General features: G+C 31.7%; 1 protein-coding gene and 1 long non-coding RNA gene across 2 annotated transcripts; both read right to left on the bottom strand.

The window, feature by feature from the left end:
- Positions 1-906: 906 nt before the first annotated feature.
- On the bottom strand, positions 907-3,973 carry LOC139497087 (uncharacterized). The gene is made up of 3 exons (XR_011657677.1): positions 3,781-3,973; positions 1,517-1,875; positions 907-1,097 (listed from the first exon to the last, which is right to left on the bottom strand). It is a non-coding gene; the product is annotated as an uncharacterized lncRNA (long non-coding RNA).
- Positions 3,974-12,965: 8,992 nt separating this feature from the next.
- On the bottom strand, positions 12,966-22,503 carry LOC139497636 (coadhesin-like). The gene is made up of 13 exons (XM_071285866.1): positions 22,449-22,503; positions 21,684-21,851; positions 19,587-19,721; positions 19,226-19,234; positions 18,617-18,787; positions 17,968-18,138; positions 16,736-17,041; positions 16,107-16,241; positions 15,741-15,749; positions 15,128-15,298; positions 14,758-14,837; positions 14,217-14,310; positions 12,966-13,222 (listed from the first exon to the last, which is right to left on the bottom strand). The coding sequence occupies exons 1-13, from the start codon at positions 22,501-22,503 to the stop codon at positions 12,966-12,968; spliced, it is 1,761 nt and encodes a 586-aa protein (XP_071141967.1).
- Positions 22,504-25,745: the final 3,242 nt, after the last annotated feature.

Here is a 25,745-nt window from a genome sequence, read left to right as displayed (position 1 = left end):
CATTAAATAAACATAGCACGTCATCAATTTAAAATTTCAACGTCGGTTTAGTTTCAAAGTTCTTAAATTTGCATTATCGACGATTTATTAATTTGGTGATGTTTTTTAGTTTAAACATATTTTATTTGCTTAAATATACAAAAGGGATGAGGCACAAGTAAGTCAAACTAATATAGTCTTCTGGTGATGTCTAAGGGTTACATAAGAACTGATTAACAGTATGCTCATTTTAGATGCATGATCAATTTATTTACCTTTTCAACGTATTTTGAAGGAGTAACAGAGCGAAGGTGGCATATGGCGTAAGATCTGCATACTCTTCTGGAGCACATAAAATCTGCTCGGGTTTTTGTCGTTTCCCAGTCTTAAGTTTTCCTATTTTTTAAAGACTGTTTTGTAAGGTAATTTTTTGTCTTGACAGTGTCGGCTAGTTTTCGAATTATGCTTTTGATTATCGATATCTTCCGCCTCTCCTTTCAAACAGCTCTTCCCCAACATCCTTGCTTGTCGATTGTCGCAAGGTATAAAAACGTTCAGTAATCGATATTCTTTCAACAACATCATAGTTAGCGACAAGGCAAGCTTTTTTTTAATTTGTTGTTATTGAGTTTAAAATAAAAATAAATATGATAAAAGAAGATGTGGCATGATTGCCAATGAGACAAATCTCCACAAAAGATCATGTGGCGGGTTAAACATGTTAAAGACAATTATAGAATAAGCTAGCTTTACTGTTACCATCGCTTTTAGTTTGTAGCAATAGACACGTTTCTCTTGATACGTGGTTAAAGACTGACGGTTTTGACATATCTCAAATAAAAATCGACATGTTTTGTGGCTGAAAATATCTAATTTTAGATTTTTGGATTCATGTAATGGATGAATACAAAATGAATGTTAGAAAACTTTGGTTTTTTGTTTATCTATTTTAAAACAAACAGATATACATCCGTTAAACAATTTGATAATTTTACACATTGATATAAAGTATTAGTTTTTGTACAGAGGTAGCAGGATATGATATTATATGATAAAAACGGTTACCGGTAATGCAAAGACAATACTACGCAGGATGTAGTTATTTCAAAAGATTTGATCTACTCCAGGACAAAACAAAAACTGCCTATTCTATATACAAATAATTTACAAAAGAAAACAATGCTTCATTCATCATATATTTGACATTTGTAAACTTAGGAGATAGCTGTATTGTATTTCAAGTTCCGACGGCATCATTATTGATTTGATGGTCGCATATTAAGTTTACTGGGGATGCCGTCGGTGCCTTAAATACAATACTGGGATCTCCATTCTATTGAAACTGACAGAAAACAACGTCAAATCACATTAAAACCGTTGCCCGAACATTTTCATAGCTTCTATTGTCAATTGATGTCATGAGAATAAGTGGCGTTATCAAAATAAACGTTACAAACGATTTGCATTAAAAATATGTAATCGATTATCGTCAGACTATTCCATGTGGTGGTTATTATTTCTTTTCGTCGCTAAATACGACGACAATTGCGTCTGAATATAGTTTAATGGTTTATTCTATCAACCCAATACTATTTGTTTTAATACACAGAGGTGTTGACAACAATGTCACATTTGAGGTTAATTTCATAGAACAGAAAAAATGTCATTTCTTAAAACATAATTTTCAGTATCAAACCACTGATTAATCCAGTTACTGGAATGGTCAACAACCAACAAATTAACATTTTCTTAAACAAACTCCATTTAAATCTTTTATTCACAATTCCGACTGCTGCCATGGCGACCACTTTACAATATGTGATACTAACTGGTACCATGAACAAATGTGAGTATGTAAATATTGTGAAGACAGCACTCATTTCAACACAGAAACCACTGAAATAAAAATACATATACCATCATAGATATTATTTTGTATTTGTCAAATGTCAGTTAGCAATATGCGTTGATTTTGCTAAATTTTAAGGATCTGGGGTATTGCAATTTCAAGAACACCTTTAGAGTATTATTTTTATCAAATAGGCGTCAATCCAACAGGTATTGGAAATGACATTGTGTTACCTGGGTACAATGGACTTTGATCATTGCAAGAAGACTAATCTAAACATAATATATTTACAAAAAAGCGATAGGTTTTATTGTTAAAAACATTATTAAAACCGACACCTTTCATCAGTTGCTACCAGTAACGTACCGTTATAGACTAAATAAAGAAAACTGAAACTTGAAAGCAGAAGATACAAAATTTGTGAGGGCATCAGACAAAAAAGTTGAGCCTATGAATATATAGGTATCGATGACAATTGTTGAAGACGCACTTTCCTTCGTAGGTGTGTGTCACATATTTTTTTGTCACTTGTAACTACTTTGATACTTATATTTTGCATTGCCCAAGGAGAATCTCAAGTTTAAACTGACAGATTTAGAGTCACAAAATAATAAATATTAAAATAGGGGTTTGCCTGAGACAAGTAAGTGTACCTTGAAATTCGTTAAAAGTTGTCCTAGGCCTAGGATAAATCCTAATGATTTATAAATTTCAGCGTTGACCTGAATTCTCATTTTTATGGTTATTATTATACAAAATCTGTTATCGAAACGATTTTCTACCCAGGAATAGATGACCGTATCTGTATATGGCAATACCTTCCGGAGGTTTGTTTCTCAATACTATTCATCTTAGCACTTAATTTGGCCTTTTTACGAAACGCATGTCTGACGTTCAAATTGTTAAGCCTGGTATCTATGAAGAGTTCATTAAAACATTTAAGATTAATAAGAGCCCATTCATATCATCTTTATTTTTTTATGCTGGTTATTCAATGTTAGTTTTGTTTTTCTACTGTGTCGTTTGTTTCCTCTTATATTTGAGTGTGTATTCACATTATTATAAGACGTGTCACGGTACTTTTCTATCCCAAATTCATGTATTTAGTTTTGATGTTATATTTGTTTTTATCATCGGATTTTGTCTGATGCTAAGTTCGTTTCTGTGTGTGTTACATTTTTATGTTGTGTCGTCGTTCTCCTCTTATATTTAATGCGTTTCCCTCGGTTTTGGTTTGTGAAATCCGGATTTGGTTTTTTTCTATCGAGTTATGAGTTTTGAACATCGGTATACTACTGTTGCCTTTATTTACTGTTAATGAGTATAAAACTGCACGACAATAAACAATAATGATAGTTAAACAATGTATATCATTAAACGTTTGGTGAATTTAATTGGTACAATGCCATTCAGTGCTTCAAATATTTTTGGCTTTTAATGATCTTAGATTCCATATTGAATTGGTTTTGATTTGAGCGCCGCATATGACTTATGTAGACAAAAAAGTGTGGCTACTGTACTACATAATAAGCGATAATTATAGAGTTTCTACATTTAATTGATCCATGGCAACGTGTGTGAACGTTTAATCCCTGTGTGTATTACTTTAAGTCATCGCTCCTATGTTTAACTACATTTACTGTTCATTAAATGTTAATTCATTCAAACACAAAGTTTTTCTACCATATGGCCTTAGCAAAATTTGACACATTTTAAGTGGAATTGAAGTTGCGCCTCTCGTTAACTCATGTAGACAAAATGCGCATCTTATATACTAAATTCTAAACCTGGTATCTGTTGAAGTTTTTAATGGTAGGTCCTAATTAACGACAAACAAATCTTTACCGACAAAAGAAAATAAGGATAATTATTGAGTATATTTTACTCTACACGATCAATCAAATATTTGCAACCAACAACATATTATAATTAATTGAAGAGCTCATACTTACTCTATGGCATTATCATTAAACCGGGCCAATTCCTTCACGGATTTCATGACAATCTGGCCAATATACCAAACTCCAAGAGATATAACAATAAATATAAGAAGGAGAACAACTATGGATACCCTTTCATCACGTATCAGTTCCGATTGATTTGTAAGTTTTATCATCACAAATACAGAACCAACAGCATTACTGAAAAAGACAAATTAAACACGTGCAAAATTAAGTGGTTAAAATGCTTTTGTTTAACATAATAGTCCTATGGGTATCTGATGAACTTGAAATAGTCACGTGCACTTATGTGATGACATAATACATATCATTCATGCGTATTTTTGAAATTCATTTGAAATAAAAGGAGTGTCTGCTGCATTCATACGCTGGCCTAAGCTAAAATTTGCTAAACTTTGTGAATTTTGGTTTTCAATGTTCTTCAACTTCCCAGTAAAATTTGTCTTCCAATTGTTTAGATTCGAGCTCCATGGATGAGTCTTGTTAACGCATAAGGTTCGTCTGGCGTACAAAATTATACGCCTTGTATCTTAAAGGATGTTTAACACCCACGAGTTTAACACCAGTGCTATTCAACATTCAGTTTTGGGATATTTGTATTTGACCAGTGTAATAAAATAATCCAGCCTACTCAGAGTTTTCAGAAATTCTTGAAATAAAAATCCGTTTGCGGTGTCCGGTTTTTATTAACTGGAATACAAACAAATTAAAATATACTATTTATTTAAATAATGGTAGAATTGATTCATCATATTTTTTTTTTATTTTTTTAGAAGTACTATTTTGTTTAAAAATTCTTTATGTACATCATAGCTGTGCCAACTGGTTTTTTTTAATTGTGCGTTTACAATCGTTCAAACATCGGATAATTTTTATATCCTACTCATTAGATATTTAAAAAAGAATGCATTTTTTGTTTTTACAGCTGTTTTTATTTTTTATTTTCCTAATCAAATCTCATAGAGTTAGCCAATTGTATGATTGAAGTGACATCATTTAACATTATACGACTCCTACTGAACATCGGATTCATGACTTACGATAGGTGTAAACAATTGCAGCGGGATTAAACGTTTTAACTGTACCAAACCTAACATAAGCATGATATAGTAAAAAAATATATAAAGCATACCGAACTCGACCGAAGAAGAATTAAGGATTATTTACCCTTTTGTTGATTCAATGCTAAACATATGGAAATTTTATAGAAATTCAACAGCCTATATCCTTGTACTCTCATGTTTGGCAATTTGATGATTGATAGATATAGGATTATTGCATGCAGGGCTAGCAATGATTTCCTTAAAACAAGTTTATTAATGTAGATATTGGTTAAAACAAATAAAGATATGGACCAAATCAAGTACACCCTTTTAGGGTGCGCTCGATTTTAGTGACTAAGCACGAGGTATTATGGAATTTACTGATTGGTTAGAACGTTTTGTAAAATAATAAACAATAGCACATCATAGAAAAGCAAGTGAGTAGATTGTTATCAAAGGTACCAGGATTATAATTTAGTACACCAGACGCGCGTTTCGTCTACATAAGACTCATCATCGACGCTCATATCAAAATATTTATAAAGCCAAACTAGTACAAATTTGAAGAGCATTGAGGATCCAAAATTCTAAAAAGTTGTACCAAATACGGCTAAGGTAATCTATGCCTGGGATAAGAAAATCCTTAGTTTTTCAAAAGATTCAAACTTTTGTAAACGGGAAATTTATAGAAATGACCACATTATTGATATTCAGGTCAACACCGAAGTGTTTACTACTGGGCTGGTGATATCCTCGGGGAGGAAACGTCCACCAGCATTAATCTGTGTTTCAAATTTTATAATAAATATTTCTGTATTTAAGGGTGTGGATTTCTAAAAATCTTGGTTTATTTGCCACTAAGTCCCCTTTTTCTATTAAATGCAATCAAACAGTAAATAATTATACTTTGCATCAAGTTTCCCCTTCGTATATGTACAAAATGGCCTACCTCTATTATTCATTATATTTGTAGCTTTGAAACAATTGAAGTTTCAATAATTTGTACAAAAATGGCTTCAGAAGGGGTCATAAAGCTTAAAATTAAAGCAGTACATACAAACAGACAAAATCAAACGCCATCAATTAATGGATCAAGTGAAAACCCACTGTCATATTCCTGTCATAAGACGGGATACTACATTTTGTTACGAAAATATTCAATACACAGCAATGAAGTAGAATAAAAGTAATGCGTCCTTGCTGCAATGATAGTTTGCAGTAACTTCAAAAATAACAATTTGTACACTCTGATTTTTCCTACGCTTCATTGAAGGTCAACTTGACTCTAAATTGACCAGGATATAAGTTTTCCTACCGAAGGTCGTAAGTTCTCTCCATGCACTAAAAGTTTGCAGTAACTTCAAAAATAACAATTTGTACACTCTCATTTTTCCTACGCTTCATTGAAGGTCAACTTGACTCTAAATTGACCAGGATATAAGTTTTCCTACCGAAGGTCGTAAGTTCTCTCCATGCACTAAAGATTTCTCAATCAATAAAAATTGATCGCAATGACATAACACAATAAGGCCGAAAATGTGTTAAACATCAATCAATAAATTATTCAGTTTATCACGTTTATGACGTAGTAAAGTCAGTTTTCTTTGGTCAAATTAATTTTATCAACTAGTTCCCCTAATACCTAATTGTGTATGAAATTAAACCGTCGGACGGATAAATCTAGCAACTTGATAGGTTTCTGTTTCCGTTAGTAGAAACAAAAAAATGTAAAAACACAAAAATACTGAATTACTAGGAAAATTCAAACCAGAAAGTCCCTTATCAATTAGCAAAGTCAAAAGCTCAAACACATCAACCGAATGAATAACAACTGTCATATTCCTGACTTGCACTTTTCGTTATTTTAATTCATCATTCCCATGATTTATATTGCAAAATCATTTTTCAATCTGAGTAACATTACCACTTCTGGATTTTTTTTACAACCTTGACTACCCATGAGACTCTAGCACGTACGGTTGGGCTATTTACCATAACAGCTCTTAAATATTTTTTTTGTGAGTGATTCCAACTTGCTGGCGATCAGTTTCCCTAAAACAAGAATAAACTAGATTTATAGACAATAACTGTTTAGTGTCTTTAAATATTTGCTGTATTTGTACGAGGCTAGGAAACAAGATATATGCGAGCTTTTAGCGAGCTATTACACCTGTTTCGAACCGAGTATAAATATAGCTGATATTTACAGACACTGCACAATTATTGTCTTTATCCTGCAATTAATTTTGTATACTATTTGTGTTTTGAAAGACACAAAAACACATGTTTTGCATTTATTTTTGATTTAAAATCCCTTGAGGTCCGTGTAGTAAAAAGATACTGTAATCACACATTCAGCTGAAAACGGGTTCGCAAAAAAAGAATCTCGAATGGTCAACATAATACATTGCTCAAGGTGAATAATTATCTATTTTAAAATAACAAATAATTTCAACAGTAAAAACAAATAACAAAACATTGTCCAATTTGAAACAGGAGTGTACGAGTTGTCCTACGCTTCAGACTCGACATTCAATAAACATGCATGCTGAAATTGACATGATTGTTGTTTTTGTTACACAATCATACACATTCAAGTTTTGAAATCGATAGTTGTCATCGTATAAAAGACTGCTGCTCATGTGTGTATTTTATCAGAAAATTGGTGTGATTCTTATTGCTCTAAGAAAATGTTTGAAAACAAACAGAACGTATAAAAGTATAAAAGTAATCTTTAATTCGCAATCGATATGTCATTGGAATGCGACTGCAATACACATTCTGATGTCACACAGGTTCATACAATACTCAGTCCGGCAGTGGGCGGGGCTTTTCTGCGATATCTGTATAGTATACAGATACAGCGTAGCGTTATCTGAAGGGCTGTATCTGTATAGAAGAACACCCAATTGCAGGATAAAAACCTATATTAATATCAGATTATTACATGGCATTTTTCTCAAAATAACAGATTCGTATATTGATCCTTTTACGTGGATCCCAAATAGAAGTTCAAAGAGTGAAAGTTTATGGCCGTTGGACCCATAATTTAGTACATTCGATATGAACTCTTTCTATCATATGCCTCAACAGAGAAGAAAAACATTTTAATGTGGAGGAATCGACAAAAAAAATCAACAATATACATAATGAACACTGTTTGGAAAACTCAACTTTTTTAAAGAAACTTTTTAAATTATGTTTGAAACTGTTAAAAAATGCATTTATTTAATAATTTGTTTGTTTTTGTTTTGATTTTTTTCAAATTATTTTACATAATACACTTTCCAGTATCCAAATGATTGTTTTGTACCATACTTTGTAATGTTTTTCACTGAAAAGCATTGAGGTGTATTTTCCAGAATTTTCCGAGTATCACCGGAATGCCACGCGATAACGTTACGGAAAGGCATGTGATAACAGTCGAAGCATATGATAAACTTTTCATATCAGCCCGTTAAGCACCAATTCGAAAAAATATGGAATTTACTTTAATTTAATGCTATTATCATACAGTAAAAATCATATGTTATTAAGTCTAAGTATATGATAATGTCGTTTATTTTTTGACAATGAAACACATATTAACAACAACGGAGAACATATGGTCTAGATAGGCAGCCTAGCTTGTCGTACTAGACCATATGTTGTAAAATTTAAACCAGAAAAAAAAATCTTCCACAGTTCAGTCAAAGTCCACTAACTTGAAGACAGCACATGGTTTGGAAAGCAAGCTATGCAATACAACAAGAAACTATCAAGGATAGTCACAACAGTTTCAAGTGAATGATGTCGCACAAGCTAAAATTTTAAACATCTGAAACATTGAAATGTTAGGAAATAAACTGCAAAAACAGCGATAGCTTGCTACAAATTTTTTTACAAGTTGTAGAATTCAAAAATGTTGATTCGGAATTTAGGCAAATACTTCCTTTTGCTCTCAAAGTACACTGGCAAATTTCACTCACATTCGTTTTATGTGAATTTCACCTCAAACGAGCTTATAGCTGAAACTCAAGTGCAAACAATTTATGTGAGTTTCACGTGGATCTCATGTGAAACTCGCATGAATTTCACGTGAAAATCACATGATTTTTGTTCACGTGAAATTCACATGAATTTTAAAAAAAAGTAATTCAAATAACATCTAAATTTCAAAATTAATTAAAATCATGAAAAATACCATGTTTTTAAAATTCTAACATATAATTCATGTGAGTATCATGTGAATCTCAATTCACGTAAAAATACCATGAAAATTGTCACGTGAGTTTCATGTTTAAGCTCGTTTAAGGCGAATCTCACATGAAATATTTCACGTGAATTATATGTGAGATTCATGTGATATTCACGTCAGCAAATTTTGCCTGTGAATATTGTTATATGTTACAAATTGTTTTATAACTTACAAGTATCGGGATATTTAAACAAACAATCCATACGTTCATCAAAAGTTCAAAAGAATATGCATCTTTATTCATTTTTGTCGAGCCTGCAACTTTTGTTGCAGAAAGCTCGACATAGGGATAGTGATCCGGCGGCGGCGTTAGCTCACTTCTTAAAAGCTTTATATTTTAGAAGGTAGAAGACCTGGATACTTCATACTTTGTATATAGATGCTTCATGTTAAGAAGTTTCCGTCAGTCACATGTCCAATGTCCTTGATCTCATTTTCATGGTTCAGTGACCACTTGAAAAAAAAGTTCAAATTTTTTGTAATGTTGAATTCTCTCTTATTATAAGTAATAGGATAACTATATTTGATATGTGCGTACCTTGCAAGGTCCTCATGTCTGTCAGACAGTTTTCACTTGACCTCGACCTCATTTCATGGATCAGTGAACAAGGTTAAGTTTTGGTGGTCAAGTCCATATCTCAGATACTATAAGCAATAGGGCTAGTATATTCGGTGTATGGAAGGACTGTAAGGTGTACATGTCCAACTGGCAGGTGTTATCTGACCTTGACCTCATTTTCATGGTTCAGTGGTTATAGTTAAATTTTTGTGTTTTGGTCTGTTTTTCTCATACTATATGCAATAGGTCTACTATATTTGTTGTATGGAATGATTGTAAGGTGTACATATCTAGCGGGCAGATGTCATGTGACCCTGACCTCATTTTCATGGTTCAGTGGTCAAAGTTAAGTTTTTGAGTTTTGGGCTTTTTATCTAATACTATATGCCATAGTCAACTATATTTGGTGTATGGAAATATATTATGATCTTTATGTCAGTCACGCAGGTTATATTTGACCCTGACCTCATTTTCACGGTTCATTGCACAGTGTTAAGTTTTTGTGTTTTGGTCTATTTTTCTTAAACTATAAGTAATGGGTCAACTATATATGTTGTATAGAAGCATTGTTAGCTGTACATGTCTTCCTGGCATGTTTCATCTGACCTTGACCTCATTTTCAAGGTTCATTGGTCTGTGTTCAGTTATCTTGGTTAATGTTAAGTTTATGTGACAGTTGTAATAAAACTTAGCTTTATACCTAGGACTATCAACATAATATCAATGATTAGTATAGAAGGCAAGACATTTCAGCGTGTGCACTCTTGTTGATATGATGGATCTTGTATAATATTCCATTTTTTTTTTAGATTTTATATGCCTAGTTTCGGACGAAATTTGATATAGTCAGATTAAATCTTAGATAGTTTTATTTTGTTTTTTTTTCCTCAATAAGCACTAGACGTTCGGTACACGAAATTATTCCATCCAACATTTCCCGTAAGTTTCCTCTTTACATAGAGGATTGCGCTTTCAATATTCTCGACACATAAAAAGTAAAATCACAAAAATACTGAACTCAGAGGAAAACCAATTTGGAAAGTCCATAATAATAAATAATATAAATGATATGAGCAACAAGAAGGGTGCCACTAGTGGAACAGGATCTGCAAACCCCTCCGTTATCACCTTGGATCCCACAGTGTTTGATTGGATTCCTTTTGCCTAGTGCTTTGTCATGCTGTGTTTTGTTTACTGTTGTTTTTCTTTTTGTAATTTTTTGTTTTTGTCCATAGCATTGTCAGTTTGTTTTCGACTTATTTCTTTGTTTTGTACCTTTTGTCGCTCATATCTAATATTAAACGTGAGACGAGTACTCTTACTTGAGCGTATTAGATATCTTAATTCCCTGTTGTTTACCTGCTCGATTCCTGTGTAATCATCTCGTTTCGAGTCAGTGGTACTTATCATCAATGTCGTAATGTCTGAGAAGTTAGCAGTGACGTCATTATGTGTGATGAAACAACCAACAACCAGTACTTTGGTTTGCGACTGATATCTTCGCTATCAATATGTAGAACATCCGGTAATCTATACCTATTTGATACCGTATTCCATAAATTGTAAACGCAGCTTTATGTCTTGCCTTTTTGATAGTGAAATACAGTTGTTAAAATTAAAATAGCAATACTTTAATGTGTAAGTTATGCAAAATGTTAACTGTCAATGTGCCATTACTGATGATTCAAGGCCAAACAATCTCCATGGGAACGAGATATGCCAATGCTAATACAACTCCATACCAAATATTGTTCTGGGGCCTACTAATCTCTATTGAAATTAGATGTGCCAATGTTGATACAGCTGCGTACCCAATTTTATATACCTCCCACTAATGATTCCATTTAACAACTGGCCTATCACAAACTAATCAAGTAACTTAGCAAAAGTCATTTGACCATGACTTAGGGGTAGGTGCTTAAAAAACTACGTAGAAATAAGATGTATAAATGCTTATTCAATTACATACCAAATATCATTGACCTGCGTGTACTAGAGGTTTTCCATAAACTGACCTTCTCGCAAAATAAAACATTGTTGACGCCTACGACGTCATCTCCGCCGACGCAGACGAAGAAAACAGAATACCTATGTCTAGCATTTTATTCCAACAAGCCGAGGCAATAAATTAATTAATTCGTTCTCAATAATGTCGTTACTATGCGCGAAGAGCATATGGAATAAACATCAATCTAGACATTCGTACTGATGTTGTATGCCACTTAATAAAAAAAATCAAACACTGTTAGTTTACATTTTTTATTTTAAGAATATTTCAGTGAAGGAAAGAAGTCAGTTGCTATATTTCAGAGTATATATCAGTAAACAGTACAGAAATTGCTAGGAAAACTCTTTCAGCATGTTAAGTCATCTATTTGGAAATTTTTCTTTCGGTCATCCTTTTTTTCTTTTTTTTTTTATTGCTCTTGTTTTAAACCTGCCTCTGCCTACAACATGAAGTCAAAGATTAAAGTTACATATGCTGTTATTAAAACTCAATCAAAATATCAAGTACTGTGTCTTCATTATTATTCCATTTATTCGTGGGGTACAATTTTTGTGGATTTCATGAAAAAAGATAAAATACGAATGACATTGTTAAACAGAAAACAAAGTAAGTATACATGTATGTTTAAATGCATACTTTGACAAATCAAAATCAAATATTCCCGACAATTGGTGAAAAAATAGCGAATATAAATTAATCATCAGTATTATTTTAAATTTACTCTTTTGTCTCTTTTTTCAAAGTTATATTTTAAAATTAGTCGTTAAAAAAAACTGTCGGTCTGCTGTCTCCCTGATGTATTTCTCCTCGAATTCATTTTATAAAAATTGTGCAATCGATCATCGACGGAAAATATCGTATCATATTTTAAATTCTGTCGATATCTGTGTAAAATAAAGCGCATTTTTTGAAAATGGTGACTTAAGCGTATCTGTAAATAAATGTCATATAGAAGAGCTAAAAAAATGTGTTCAGGTAAAATTTACAAAATCGGTAATTTATAATTGACACCTAGAGATCAGAGGAGCATTATCTAAGGTACAAAATGAGCTAGATATTTTTTTGAAATGGCGAGAAAAGGCTGAAACGGACTTTTACTTGATATATAGCATTGACATTGTTTGGGTCTAAAATCTTAAGAAAAGAATATTGAATCTGCTTTAATTCTGATACTGACCTTTCATGAGCTTTTATTGTCTTCTTTGAAAAGAAAAATGGGTGATTGGGGTATTTTTACCCTGTATTGTTTGATAAAATCTACGCAGTCCGAACATCTGACTAAAATTCCTTAACATGACATGACTGCATCCTTAACACGACAAACGATACTCACTTTTCGCAAATATATTTAAAACTCTTCCAGAAACCGTTATCGTTCCATTTGTAACGGTTATTATCCCCAAATTCAAGACAATGTTCCTTGCCGTCAAGATTATTTGGTTCCTGAATAGCGACCTTCCTAGACGACAACCACCATCCTCTGTTTTTAGTCCAACTATTCCAATCAGTTACACTGAATCTCGTACCACTGGTTCTCCAATACCAGTTGCCTTCCCTTCCACTATCTGTTCCGCCAAGCCAATAAACTAATAAGTAAAATCAGCATGGTTAAAGTAATACCATAATGTTAAAGTCTCGCATGTTTTTCGGTCTTCACCGCTATTTGGTTAACCAATCTTATCATTGGAGATATATATGTTAACGGATTGAGTCTTATTCTCTATCGTTATAATTTGGCCGAATTTGCATGGCGGAAATATTACGCCGTCGATTCATCCGGGTTTGCTCTATTTAGACTGAATATATTCGTTCTATTCCATCCGTTTTTTATCTTGGTGTGTTTATTAAAAATGTTTCAGATATCGAAAAAAGTACTGTTTTTTTTGTATTCAAATTGTTTGATACCAGTGAAGCATTTGATAAATTTGTTAAAGAAAAGTGATAATATTTAACGGCAAATTACATAAAAATAACTGTAATAAAAAAGCAAGTTTATGAATAATGATTTGATGATGACAGGCAATTATCTTTAAAAGGACGCTTCTACATTTTAAGCGATTGATAATTTGACCGGTATAGAATATCTATGTAACAGATGACCACGGTTATATTGTTATTGTCGTAGCGTACTCTTTTTTTCAATTTCGCCGAATTTGTACACGACGGGTGAGAAATGGGAAGCAGGTTCTGGTTACCTTTTAGAACACCTGAGATCACCTTCGCCTTTGTGGTGTTCATGTTAGTCAGTCTTTAGTTTTCTATGTTGTGTTTTGTTGACCCTTTGGTAATTGTTCCGCCATTTTTTATTTCCCCAACTTAAATACGAGCCCTTATTAACCGCTCATTCGATCTAGTCCCTGGTTTTTTATTAGCTGATCAATTCGACTTTTCAGAATTTAGAGGACTATGGGTAAACTCATTGTTCGTACACCAAAATAAAAATATCGTTACGTCATTGGTTTAATTTCTATTGTTTATCTCGTTTTCAACCAATCACAACGTTTGGGTGTATGCTTATGGAAATTTTAACCAGAATGCATTAGATTTTGAAACGGCGAATCGGCTATGGTTTTCGCTTACTTCCTCCATATTTAGATGCCGTCTTCTTCAAGAAGCCATTTTCACCGGAAGATCCAATTTCAGCAAGGATACTATTTTTTGTTTGGCAAATCCTCTTTAATGACAAAAAAGAAATTTAAGATATATTTTTAAAACGAGTAATTAAGTCGATATATTCTGCTGATATACTATTCCATGGCTATACAATCAACTGCTATCGTTTTATATTTGTCGCCCATTATGATATCGATATCAGTGACTATTGGGCTTTTTTACAATATAAAACACCGTATTCTTAGTCAAATTTGATAATATAATCTTTAATAAGTGCGTTGCTTACAAATAAAAGATGATGGCAAATTAAGCGGACTTTTGAAAGAAAAAAATCAGTATTTACGCCTGAATACTGGATTTAGAATGAATCTAAATCGCTTAGGAGGACGATCTGTCAATACAAAAATGTTTACAATATAAAAATTGAGGAAAAGTGGCGGGAAACATTGTTTAAGTATTTCAAATGTTAGATTTTATATGATGTTACAAGTGAATAATTTCTACTTACAAAGGCGTCAGTCCATTTTTCCGAAGTGTGACTAAAGAAGTAACAGCTAGATCCATACATAGTCCAGCCCGATAGACAAGCTGGAATTAATTAGCATTAAACAAATAACATTGCTTATTTCATATAATCTTACTGTGCATTTTAAAACATCTGCTTGAATATATAAACACTTGTATACTTATGAAGTCAAGCTATATTATAGTCGTATAGAAAGTATTCTGGAAATATAGAAATTTTCTGAATTCGTTTTGACAGAATATCACTCTGGGACATATATCAATGTGTACAAAACTTCAATAACAAAATTACACACACAAGACAATGGAAAATTTCTGTTGGTTGATTTTTAACAACTGACTAGCACATATACCTGGACACGGGTTTATGTTACATGCTTCTGATTCTATAGCACTTCCATTACATGGAGCACCACCTTTTGAAGGAGAAGGGTTGGTACATGTTCTACTTCTAGTTCTTGTTCCGTCGCCACATGTCTTGGTACAAGCTGACCATGGATCTTTATTAGACCATCCACCATCCACTAAAATTGTTGTTAAATCATATTTGTAAATAAGAGTATGCATGCTCTTAAAAACGAAATAAAACATATTTCAAAATCAGAATTTTTTTAACCATACACTACTGTAATGATGACAGTAGGATAAGTTGGTATATATTTGACAGTTTTTATCAATGTAACTGATAATTTTGTCTTAGAATAACTGTCATATTTAACAATTATTTTATTACAAAATTACTGAACATATATAAACCCCCGTATAAGTATTGAAGTCAATCCATGCTGACATGAGAACAAATATAGTCGCGTAGCAGTTACTCTGTAAATATACTTGAAATGAACGAGTTTTCATTCATGATACTCACATTATACGTTTCGAAAAGTTAATATTCGTTTCGAAAAGTCAATATACGTTTAGAAAAGACAATATACGTTTAGAATAGACAATGAAAAAAAATCTTACCTTTTGATACTGAAAATATATATATATCTGTATACTGATTAATGTTTTCAATGCCCCTTTCATGTTTGAAAAAAAACTATAAATATTATAAGCTTCATTATGCCTTTGATTAAAAAATGCTCTATAGTCATTATTTTTATAATAACACATTAGGGAACTCACTTTTTATCTCTTATTCTTTCATTAACTTTAAAATATATGAACAAATAAGGTTTTTAAAGGTAAAATAAGAGACAAAAATACCTTTACAAGTCCTTGAAGACAGTGACGCTTGCAATATGTTTAGCACATCGAAATTGTTGACATTGTACACATATTCGGTTTTTGGTTTGTTGGCGATGCCTTCTAACTCTATGGTATTTATACCATCCCCAACGCCAATAGCAATGAGCTGTATACCACTTGCACGTGCTTTCTTAGACTCCGCCAAAGTGTTAGCCTGGTCATTTGATTTTCCATCTGTGATAACAATACCAATCTTAGGAACATCGGTCCTATGACCTGTATAAAAATATGTTTAAATATGTTGTGATCGAAAGTTTTATAAATCTGCCAAAATTATAGCTTACATTCAAATTAGTGTAAGAACAAAATATACAGCTAGTACTGTTCAATATAAAGACAAGAAAAACATATGATTTAATTATATCAATGTCACTCAAAATAACCGATACTACTTCATACAATTTAACATGTTTAACATGTTTAATGAAACTTTTTATTTCTGTGCTTAATTGCATACCGATATTTTGATCAATCCTGATTAAATTATGCTAAATTCAATTCTCTTATGAAGAGACTTTCACCAGTTTTTTTTTACTTTTCTTTTTGATAAATTGAAGAAGAAGGTTTTCATTTAATTTGAAAAAGATAAGTTTTATTTTAAGAGTCCTAAAATTTCTTTTGAAAACAACGCATTACAGATACAGGCAGCATAAAACAAATTAAAAAAAAAAGCATGGCGAGGTTAATACTGAAAGAGAAAAATTCCTAACCTGCCGCTGTACTGAAACTGTTAGTCGTCATAAACTTAATAGCTGGGCCCGTTTTTGTTGCGCCAGTTTTGTAAACAATATTTCCAATTGCAGTTATAAGATCATTTTTGTCTAGGAACTGGTTAAACTTGAATTCACTTTTTACAGTACTTTGGAATGTATCAATGCCAACCTGGATATTGTTTAAACCCACACTAAATTTGCTAACAACACCTTGTATGAATTTTAACATTTTCTTGAAGTGTGTGGCTCCAACACTTCCAGTGGAGTCCAATAGGAAGACGACGTCAGCTTTAGTACTACATACTAAAAAGAAATATGAAATACCCCATACAGAACCTCGTAAGTAAGGGTAATGTAATTCGCCGTTTCAGAATCTAAAGCATCATGGGTAATTTCATTGTTCGTACCCAAAATCAAAATACCGTCACTCCATTGGTTGAATTTCCATTGTTTATGACATTTTTAACCAATCACGACGTTTCGGAGTATATTTTTAAAAATATTACCCAGGATGCATTAGATTCTGAAACGGGTAAATAGTCATCTTGTAGACACATCTTAAAATACAAAATCGAAATTGAACAAAAAATGGGCAAGTTTTAAAATTGAAATAAAAAGAAATATCAGAAGTCATTGTTTAGACCTAAAGCTTTCGATGTTGATCCTCTCAATAATCTATAGAAAGGTTAACGGGGATGGTTTATTACCTTAGCCGTATTTGGCACAACTTTTTGGAATTTTGGGTCCTCAATGCTCTTCAACTTTGTATTTATTTGGCTTTTTGAACTATTTTGATCTGAGCGTCACTGATGAGTCTTATGTAGACGAAACGCGCGTCTGGCGTATAAAATTATAATCCTGGTACTTTTGATAACTAATTATAATACGGGAACTGTAAAACTAAAAAAAAAACAATCAAATATTGGAGCAAAAAAGCAAATATTCTAACAGTCAGTTTATTCTTTAAAAAAAATTGACAATTTGACTAATTGGCTTCATTTATAACATTCTGTATGTTCACAATATTATATGTATTTTCTGGTCAAACGGAGTTTTCGTTGCTGCCGTTTGTATATCTTAATGTAATTTAAACTAATTCGTTTTGACCGAATATCACTCTGGGACATATATTAATCTGTACAAGACTTCAATAAAAAAATTACAAACAAAAGACAATGGAAAATTTCTGTTGGTTGTTGATTTTTTTAACAATTGACAAGCTCATATACCTGGACACGGGTTTATATTACATGCTTCTGATTGTATAGCACTTCCATTACATGGAGCACCACCTTTTGAAGGAGAAGGGTTGGTACATGTTCTAGTTCTAGTTCTTGTTCCGTCGCCACATGTCTTGGTACAAGCTGACCATGTATCGTTATTAGACCATCCACCATCCACTAAAAATGTTGTTAAATCATATTTGTAGATAAAAGTATGCATGCTTTAAAAACGAAATAAAACATATTTCAATATCAGAATTTTTTTTATTTAACAATACCATACTGTAATTATGACAGTAGGATAAGTTGATATATGTTTGACAGTTTTTATCAAAGTAACTGACAATTTCGTCTTAAAATAATTTTCACATTTTCCAATTATTTTATTACAAAACTACTGAAAATATATAAACACCTGTATGAGTATTGAAGTCAATCAATGCTGACATGAGAAAAAATATTATAGTCGTATACAAATTATTCTGTAAATATAAAAATGCTCTTATATAGTTTTTAATGAATATCACTGTGACATATATCAATTTGTGCAAGACTTCAATAACAAAATGATACACAAAAGACAACGGAAAATTTCGGGATTTGTTTTTTTTTTTTGGGGGGGGGGGGGGGGTTAACAACTGACAAGGTCATATACCTGGACACGGGTTTATATTACATGCTTCTGATTGTATAGCACTTCCATTACATGGAGCACCATCTTTTGAAGGAGAAGGGTTGGTACATGTTCTAGTTCTAGTTCTTGTTCCGTCGCCACATGTCTTGGTACAATCTGACCATTGATTGTTATTAGACCAGCCACCGTCCACTAAAAATGTTGTTAAATCATATTTGTAAATAAAAGTATGCATGCTTTTAAAACAGAAATAAAACATTTTTCAATATCAGAATTTTAAACCATACCATACTGTAATGATGAAAGTAGGAGAAGTTGGTATATATTTGACTGTTTTTATCAAAGTAGCTGACAATTTTGTCTTTGAATAATTTTCACATTTTCCAATTATTTTATTACAAAACTACTGAAAATATATAAACACCTGTATGAGTATTGAAGTCAATCCATGCTGACATGAGAAAAAATATAGTCGCGTAGCAGTTACTGTAAATATACTTGAAATGAAAGAGTCTTCATTCATGATACTCACATTAATACGTTTCGAAAAGTTAATATACGTTTCGAAAAGTCAATATACGTTTAGAAAAGACAATATAAGTTTAGATTAGACAATGAAAAAAATCTTACCTTTTGATACTGAAAATATATATATGTATACTGATTAATGCTTTCAATGCCTCTTTCATGTTTGAAAAAAAATATAAATATTATAAGCTTCATTATGCCTTTGATAAACAAGTGCTCTGTAGTCATTATTTTTATAATAAACACATTAGGGAACTCACTTTTTATCTCTTATTCTTTCATTAACTTTACAATACATGAACAAATAACGTTTTTAAAGGTAAAATAAGAGAAAAAATACCTTTACAAGTCCTTGAAGACAGTGACGCTTGCAATATGTTTAGCACATCAAAATTTTTGACATTGTACACATATTCGGTTTTTGGTTTGTTGGCGATGCCTTCTAACTCTATGGTATTTATACCATCCCCAACGCCAATAGCAATGAGCTGTATACCACTTGCACGTGCTTTCTTAGACTCCGCCAAAGTGTTAGCCTGGTCATTTGATTTTCCATCTGTGATAACAATACCAATCTTAGGAACACCGGTCCTATGACCTGTATAAAAATATTTTTAACTATGTTGTGATCGAAAGTTTTATAAATCTGCCAAAATTATAGCTTACATTCAAATTAGTGGAAGAACACAATATACAGCTAGTACTGTTCAATATAAAGACAAGAAAAATCATATGATTTAATTATATCAATGTCACTCAAAATAACCGATACTACTTCATACAATTTAACATGTTTAACATGTTTAATGAAACTTTTTATTTCTGTGCTTAATTGCATACCGATATTTTGATCAATCCTGATTAAATTATGCTAAATTCAATTCTCTTATGAAGAGACTTTCACCGTTTTTTTACTTTTCTTGTTGGTAAATTGAAGACGAAGGTTTTCATTTAATTTGAAAAAGATAAGTTTTATTTTAAGAGTCCTAAAATTTCTTTTGAAAACAACGCATTACAGATACAGGCAGCATGAAACAAATTTAAAAAAAAAAGCATCGCGAGGTTAATACTGAAAGAGAAAAATTCCTAACCTGCCGCTGTACTGAAACTGTTAGTCGTCATAAACTTAATAGCTGGGCCCGTTTTTGTTGCGCCAGTTTTGTAAACAATATTTCCAATTGCAGTTATAAGATCATTTTTGTCTAGGAACTGGTTCAACTTGAATTCACTTTTTACAGTACTTTGGAATGTATCAATGCCAACCTGGATATTGTTTAAACCCACGCTAAATTTGCTCACAATTCCTTGTATGAATTTTAACATTTTCTTGAAGTTTGTGGCTCCAACACTTCCAGAAGAGTCCAATAGGAAGACGACGTCAGCTTTAGCACTACATACTAAAAAGAGATATGAAATACCCCATACAGAACCTCGTAAGTAATGGTAATGTAATTGGCCGTTTCAGAATCTAAAGCAACGTGGGTAATTTCATTGTTCGTACCCCTAAATGAAAATAACGTCACTTCAATGGTTGAATTGATATTTTTAACCAATTACGACGTTTTGGTGTACATTTTTAAAATATTACCAAGTATGCATTAGATTCTGAAACGGCTAACTAGTCATCTTGTAGCACATCTTTAAACATAAAATCGAAATTGAAAAAAAGTGTATGTTTTAAAATTGAAATAAAACAAATATCAGAAGTCATTGTTTTGACCAAAAGCTTTCGATGTTGATCCTCTCAATAATCTGTAGAAAGGTTAACGGAGATGGTTTATAACAGTGCTTTATAATACGGGAACTATAAAATTTAAAAAAAAAAACAATTAAATATTGCAGCAAAATAGCAAATACTCTAACCGTGAGTTTGTTCTTTAAAAAAAAGATCGACAATTTGACTTATTGGCTTCATTTATAACATACTGTATGTTCACAATATTATCTGATTTTACTGGTCAAACGGAGTTTTCGTTGCTGCCGTTTGTATATCTTAATGTAAATAAATTTAAACTACAAGTATTCACAATTTTAGAAACGAACAGCAATTTAATTATTTTTAATCAAAACTAATGAAAAATTGCAAATTGGCTTCGTCATTCCATTACTTTCAAAAATTAAAACAAGATTAATTGAACGTATAGGATAGGAATTTACATGTGAAGTCATATGTGATAGGTATCTGTCACAAATAACAGTAATTAAAATTTTCAATATTACAGTTCTTTATTTTCAACATTATGCAATCATTGACTGTAGTCGCCTTTAATATATCATAGCAAAAAAAACTATGGACAATTTTTATGTCTGCTGGTAAAACAAAACAGTTGCTGCAAAATACCACAGTCATAATTTATTTCTTCGGCTAAAATAATTCCAATAAAGAAAATCATTTGTGGAAATAGCTTTCATAATCTATCAAATACGGTCGAAAGATCAGATGTGTTAGGGTTTATAACCAATTTAATGAAAAACCGTAAAACAGAAGTCAATAATTTTAAATTCAAGTAGTCCAGTCAATTTCATATTTAAAAACAAGCAACCCTTGTTGACTTCAGACCTGGACAAGGATCCGTGTTACACGCCTCTATTTGGACAGCACTCCCACTACAGACAGCGCCCCCATTTGATGGAGAAGGGTTGGCACATGTTCTATTTCTGGTTCTTGTTCCTCCACTACATGTCTTGGTACAATCCGTCCAAGGACCGTAATCAGACCAGCATTCCACTGAAAAATATCGTAAAAATAATACTTAATGTTGTGATTATATTTATCATTTGCAGACTGCTTACTACCATATTATATGTTTTCGTAGCGTTTATAGAGTTTATGTTTATATTGATGGAAGCTGGTGGATTGTTGTCTCATTAGCAATTATACCATACAGCCCGTTGTGTTTATATACCTAGTTATTTATCTAAAGCAGACAAAATTCATATTTGTTGAAAATTCAACATTTCATATAAAAGCTACCCTGAGAAAATAAGTTATTTTGAAATGAATTTCTTTACATAAAAAAACGCAAATTAAAACAAATCAATCAAAAAAAAGATGTTTACATTGTATTTTGCTACTTTTGGACAAAGTATATCAAAGTTATCGGAAAAAATATCGGCTCTAACTCAAAATATGGACAATTTTTATGTTAATGGGGTCTATAATTCAGATTGATAGCTTCATACATACTAACTTTTTTTCTTTTCAGACTGGAATAAATCACTACTTTACCAAAATATTCAATATAGATAACGAAAATTAAAGGACGATAACTGTGTCCCCGGACCTGCTTATTTATGTCTATTTACATACCTGCTTAAGATTTACACGTTTTTTCTGCCAAGGTAATTGCCGCGGTCAATCGAGTCACTTCATCCTTCATGCCTAACAAAAAATGATTTTGATACTTTCCATTTTGTGTTATTTTAAACATTCAGCCTTATTCTTACGCATTTGTTCTTGATTTTTATAGCTTATAACGTAAAATTCATCTATAAAAGGCGGTTGACAAATATACTTCTGAAATTACTAAACAATAAATAGGGTTGCAATATTACAGTCGATCCCGTTTGATATGATCTTAGATTTTCAATATGTTTCTCTTTTTTGTTTAATTTCAAATTTGCAAGATAGCTATATAATTATTTACAAAACATTACAGCAACTATTCGAGATAAATATTTTATTTCAAACAAAGTATAGAAATGCAATCATATCCCTGCTCTAATAATTGGAATGTAACCATAAGAAGTGGAAAATGGTGTTAACATTAAATTAGCTACCTTGAATCTTTTTGCAGTCACATTGGCCATCAACTGTAGTAGGTATTGTAGTTGCACTGCAGACAACGAACAGAGTCACCAACCAGACGGGAATTAAAGACATGGTTGTCTGACCAAAAGGAGTTCAATACTATACTTTTATTTGATTCTACCAGGAAATCTCTTATGTGAAATATGTTTGAAATATAATTTTTAAAGTTTACTAGTTACCTTGTGTGTTTGGCTGATAACGTATTTAAATTATATTTACATTGTAAAACAAGGAAAATACTCCAAATTTAATCCGGGGAAGTTTTGTATTTTAACTGCTCCTACTTAATGCTGTCGTCTAGCCAATTATTAAAACATATTTGATATTTTTAAGCCTGCTTATTACAAGTGCAACGTCCTTTTTCCTTCTTTAAACTTAAAAAGACGGAACACTGTGAATGTATGATACCGATTTGTGTGTCCATGTCAAGGACATCAAGTGTTTCTGTAAAAAAAATTGAAAACAACATGTATAATAATTTGTTTGCGTCCTAAGCGTTTTTCTGGATTTAACTTCATCAGGAACGCTCAAAGCCAAACATTTTAAATCCGAAGAGGGATAAGAACCGAAACCGTTGAAGAGCTCTATGTCAAAAACCCTAAAATATATAGCCAAATTCATCTAAAGCCAATTTTGCCTGAGGGAGTTTAAACCTTATTTTCTTAATAATTTCAAAATTTATAAACGGACAATTTTAGTAAAGTTTGTTATTTTAAAATCATGTCAGCACCGAAGTACTAAATCATGTACTTGTACGCTTGTGATCGAAAATAATTGCGAAGTTAGATATATAACGATATCTAAATATAATAATTAAACGATAATTGAAAATAAAATGAAGGATTAATTGTTCTTGTTATGACGTAGGATTGTCTGCAAAATTTGATTTGTTTTGAATCCTGTCTAATGGATTAAAAATATTTAAAAGACAATTCGTTTTATAAATTTATCGTACCATTCCGATAAGGTTCAACGTTTATTGGAATAAAAAAAGTGCATTTAGCTTTTATCAATCAAGAATAATACATTACTCCTTTTACATAAATCCTTCATTAATTATTTAGACAAGTAAAATTTAGTGGTTTTTTTTCATGTAGTAATTTAAATGGCGTGTTTGTAATACGTTATGAACACTTTCAAAAATACAACATGTACAAGGATCTGATTTTCAATACATATAATATATATATATATATATATAATTTACTGTCTTACTTGTTGTCCAGAGGTATATAAAGTAGCTGCTATCATTTTCGTTGTACGCATACAAAGATATTTTCATGTATTGTCCAAAATTAACTGCAAAGTTTATTATGGATTGCATGATAATAGAAGAAAGCACTATTAAGCTGAAGGGTAGACTTTTTTCTTATTTTCTATCACATTTCATTGTCTTTTTAATAAGATAATTTGCTTAGTAGTTAGTTCATTTTGTAAAGGTGTATTAAAATTGATATAACAGTTTTTGCTTAATCATTTTTTTGTGAAATATGTAATGATATAATGGCTTTAAACTAGCTGTCAATAGCTGCGAGTACACTCAGATCTGTACTCAATGTCTTTTTGTTGTGGGAATGTATACTACTCTGTCACGTCACTCTGTGTTTTTGTTACTTATTTTTGTGCTTTGTATCGATCTGATGAGTTACGCCCTTTTTAACTGATTTTTTTTAGTTTGTTCATATGTTGTACTGTTACACAACTTTCCTGAGTTAATGGAACGTTGGGTACCTGCTATTATGTTTAAACCCGCCGCATGCTAAATGTGCGTGTTTCAAGTCAGGAGCCTAATTCAGTGGTTGTCGTTTGTTGCTGTATGTTATATTTATTTTTCGTTCGTAATTTTGTACATAAATCCCGTTAGTTTTCTCGTTTGAAATGTTTGACATTTGTCATTTCGGGGCCTTTTATAGCTAACTATACGATAACTGTTTTACTCATTTTTGAAGACCTTACGTTAACTTACAGTTGTTAAATTCTGTTTCATTTGGTTGCTTGTGGAGAGTGTCTCATTGGCAATCATATACCACATCTTCTTAATTTGATATAAAGACCGCAAGGACAAGAGAATTTCGTACATTATGGATGATTTATCTTATTTTTTTTTCTATTGTCAAAAAACTATATTAATCATTTATGAGTTACTAAAACATGTAAAATAGATGTATAGAAACTACTTTAATAGCAAATACAACCTGCAAACCAAATATTGATGGACTTAACTACTTTTGTAGATACATGATTAAAATTACAAGAAAGCACTTATATTTGTCAAACGCATGACACTTTAGAAGTGAATACAGGATATTTACCTATAATTCAAAGTAAGATTAGAATGATCAATGAAAAACTGAAATCATAAAACCCTAGGTTAAGAGCAATAATAAATCAGAACTTCCTAATAAAAGAAAAATTAACAATCAACCATTTTGTGATGGTGATTGTAGAAACTGTAAAGTAATTATTTCAGATCATTAAACCAGTTATTGATGAACTAAACACAAATTTTGAAGACACACTGACTTCGGTGGAAATTGCAAGAAAGCACCCTCCATACTGACCTATTATTGTTTTCATATGAGTCAGAGTTCCTTCAGACAGTTGTCAAAAGAAGCCAGATTATTTAATTTCACATTCATAAATGTTTATGATCTTCTTTCCATTCACATTCTGATTCCATTACTTTATCATCAACAACTAGAAATTAAAGAAACAATAGCCTCAGCTTGCTCCATCTCATTTCTAGACTTCTACCCCGAATTTGACATAAGTGGTCATGTCAGTACCAGAATCTATACAAAAGAGAAGATT

This window comes from Mytilus edulis, chromosome 12, assembly GCF_963676685.1.
Source record: "Mytilus edulis chromosome 12, xbMytEdul2.2, whole genome shotgun sequence".
In the NCBI taxonomy this organism is placed as follows: Eukaryota; Metazoa; Mollusca; class Bivalvia; order Mytilida; family Mytilidae; genus Mytilus; species Mytilus edulis.
Note: the sequence above shows the minus strand (reverse complement) of the source record. Positions and strands in the feature narration are given on the sequence as shown.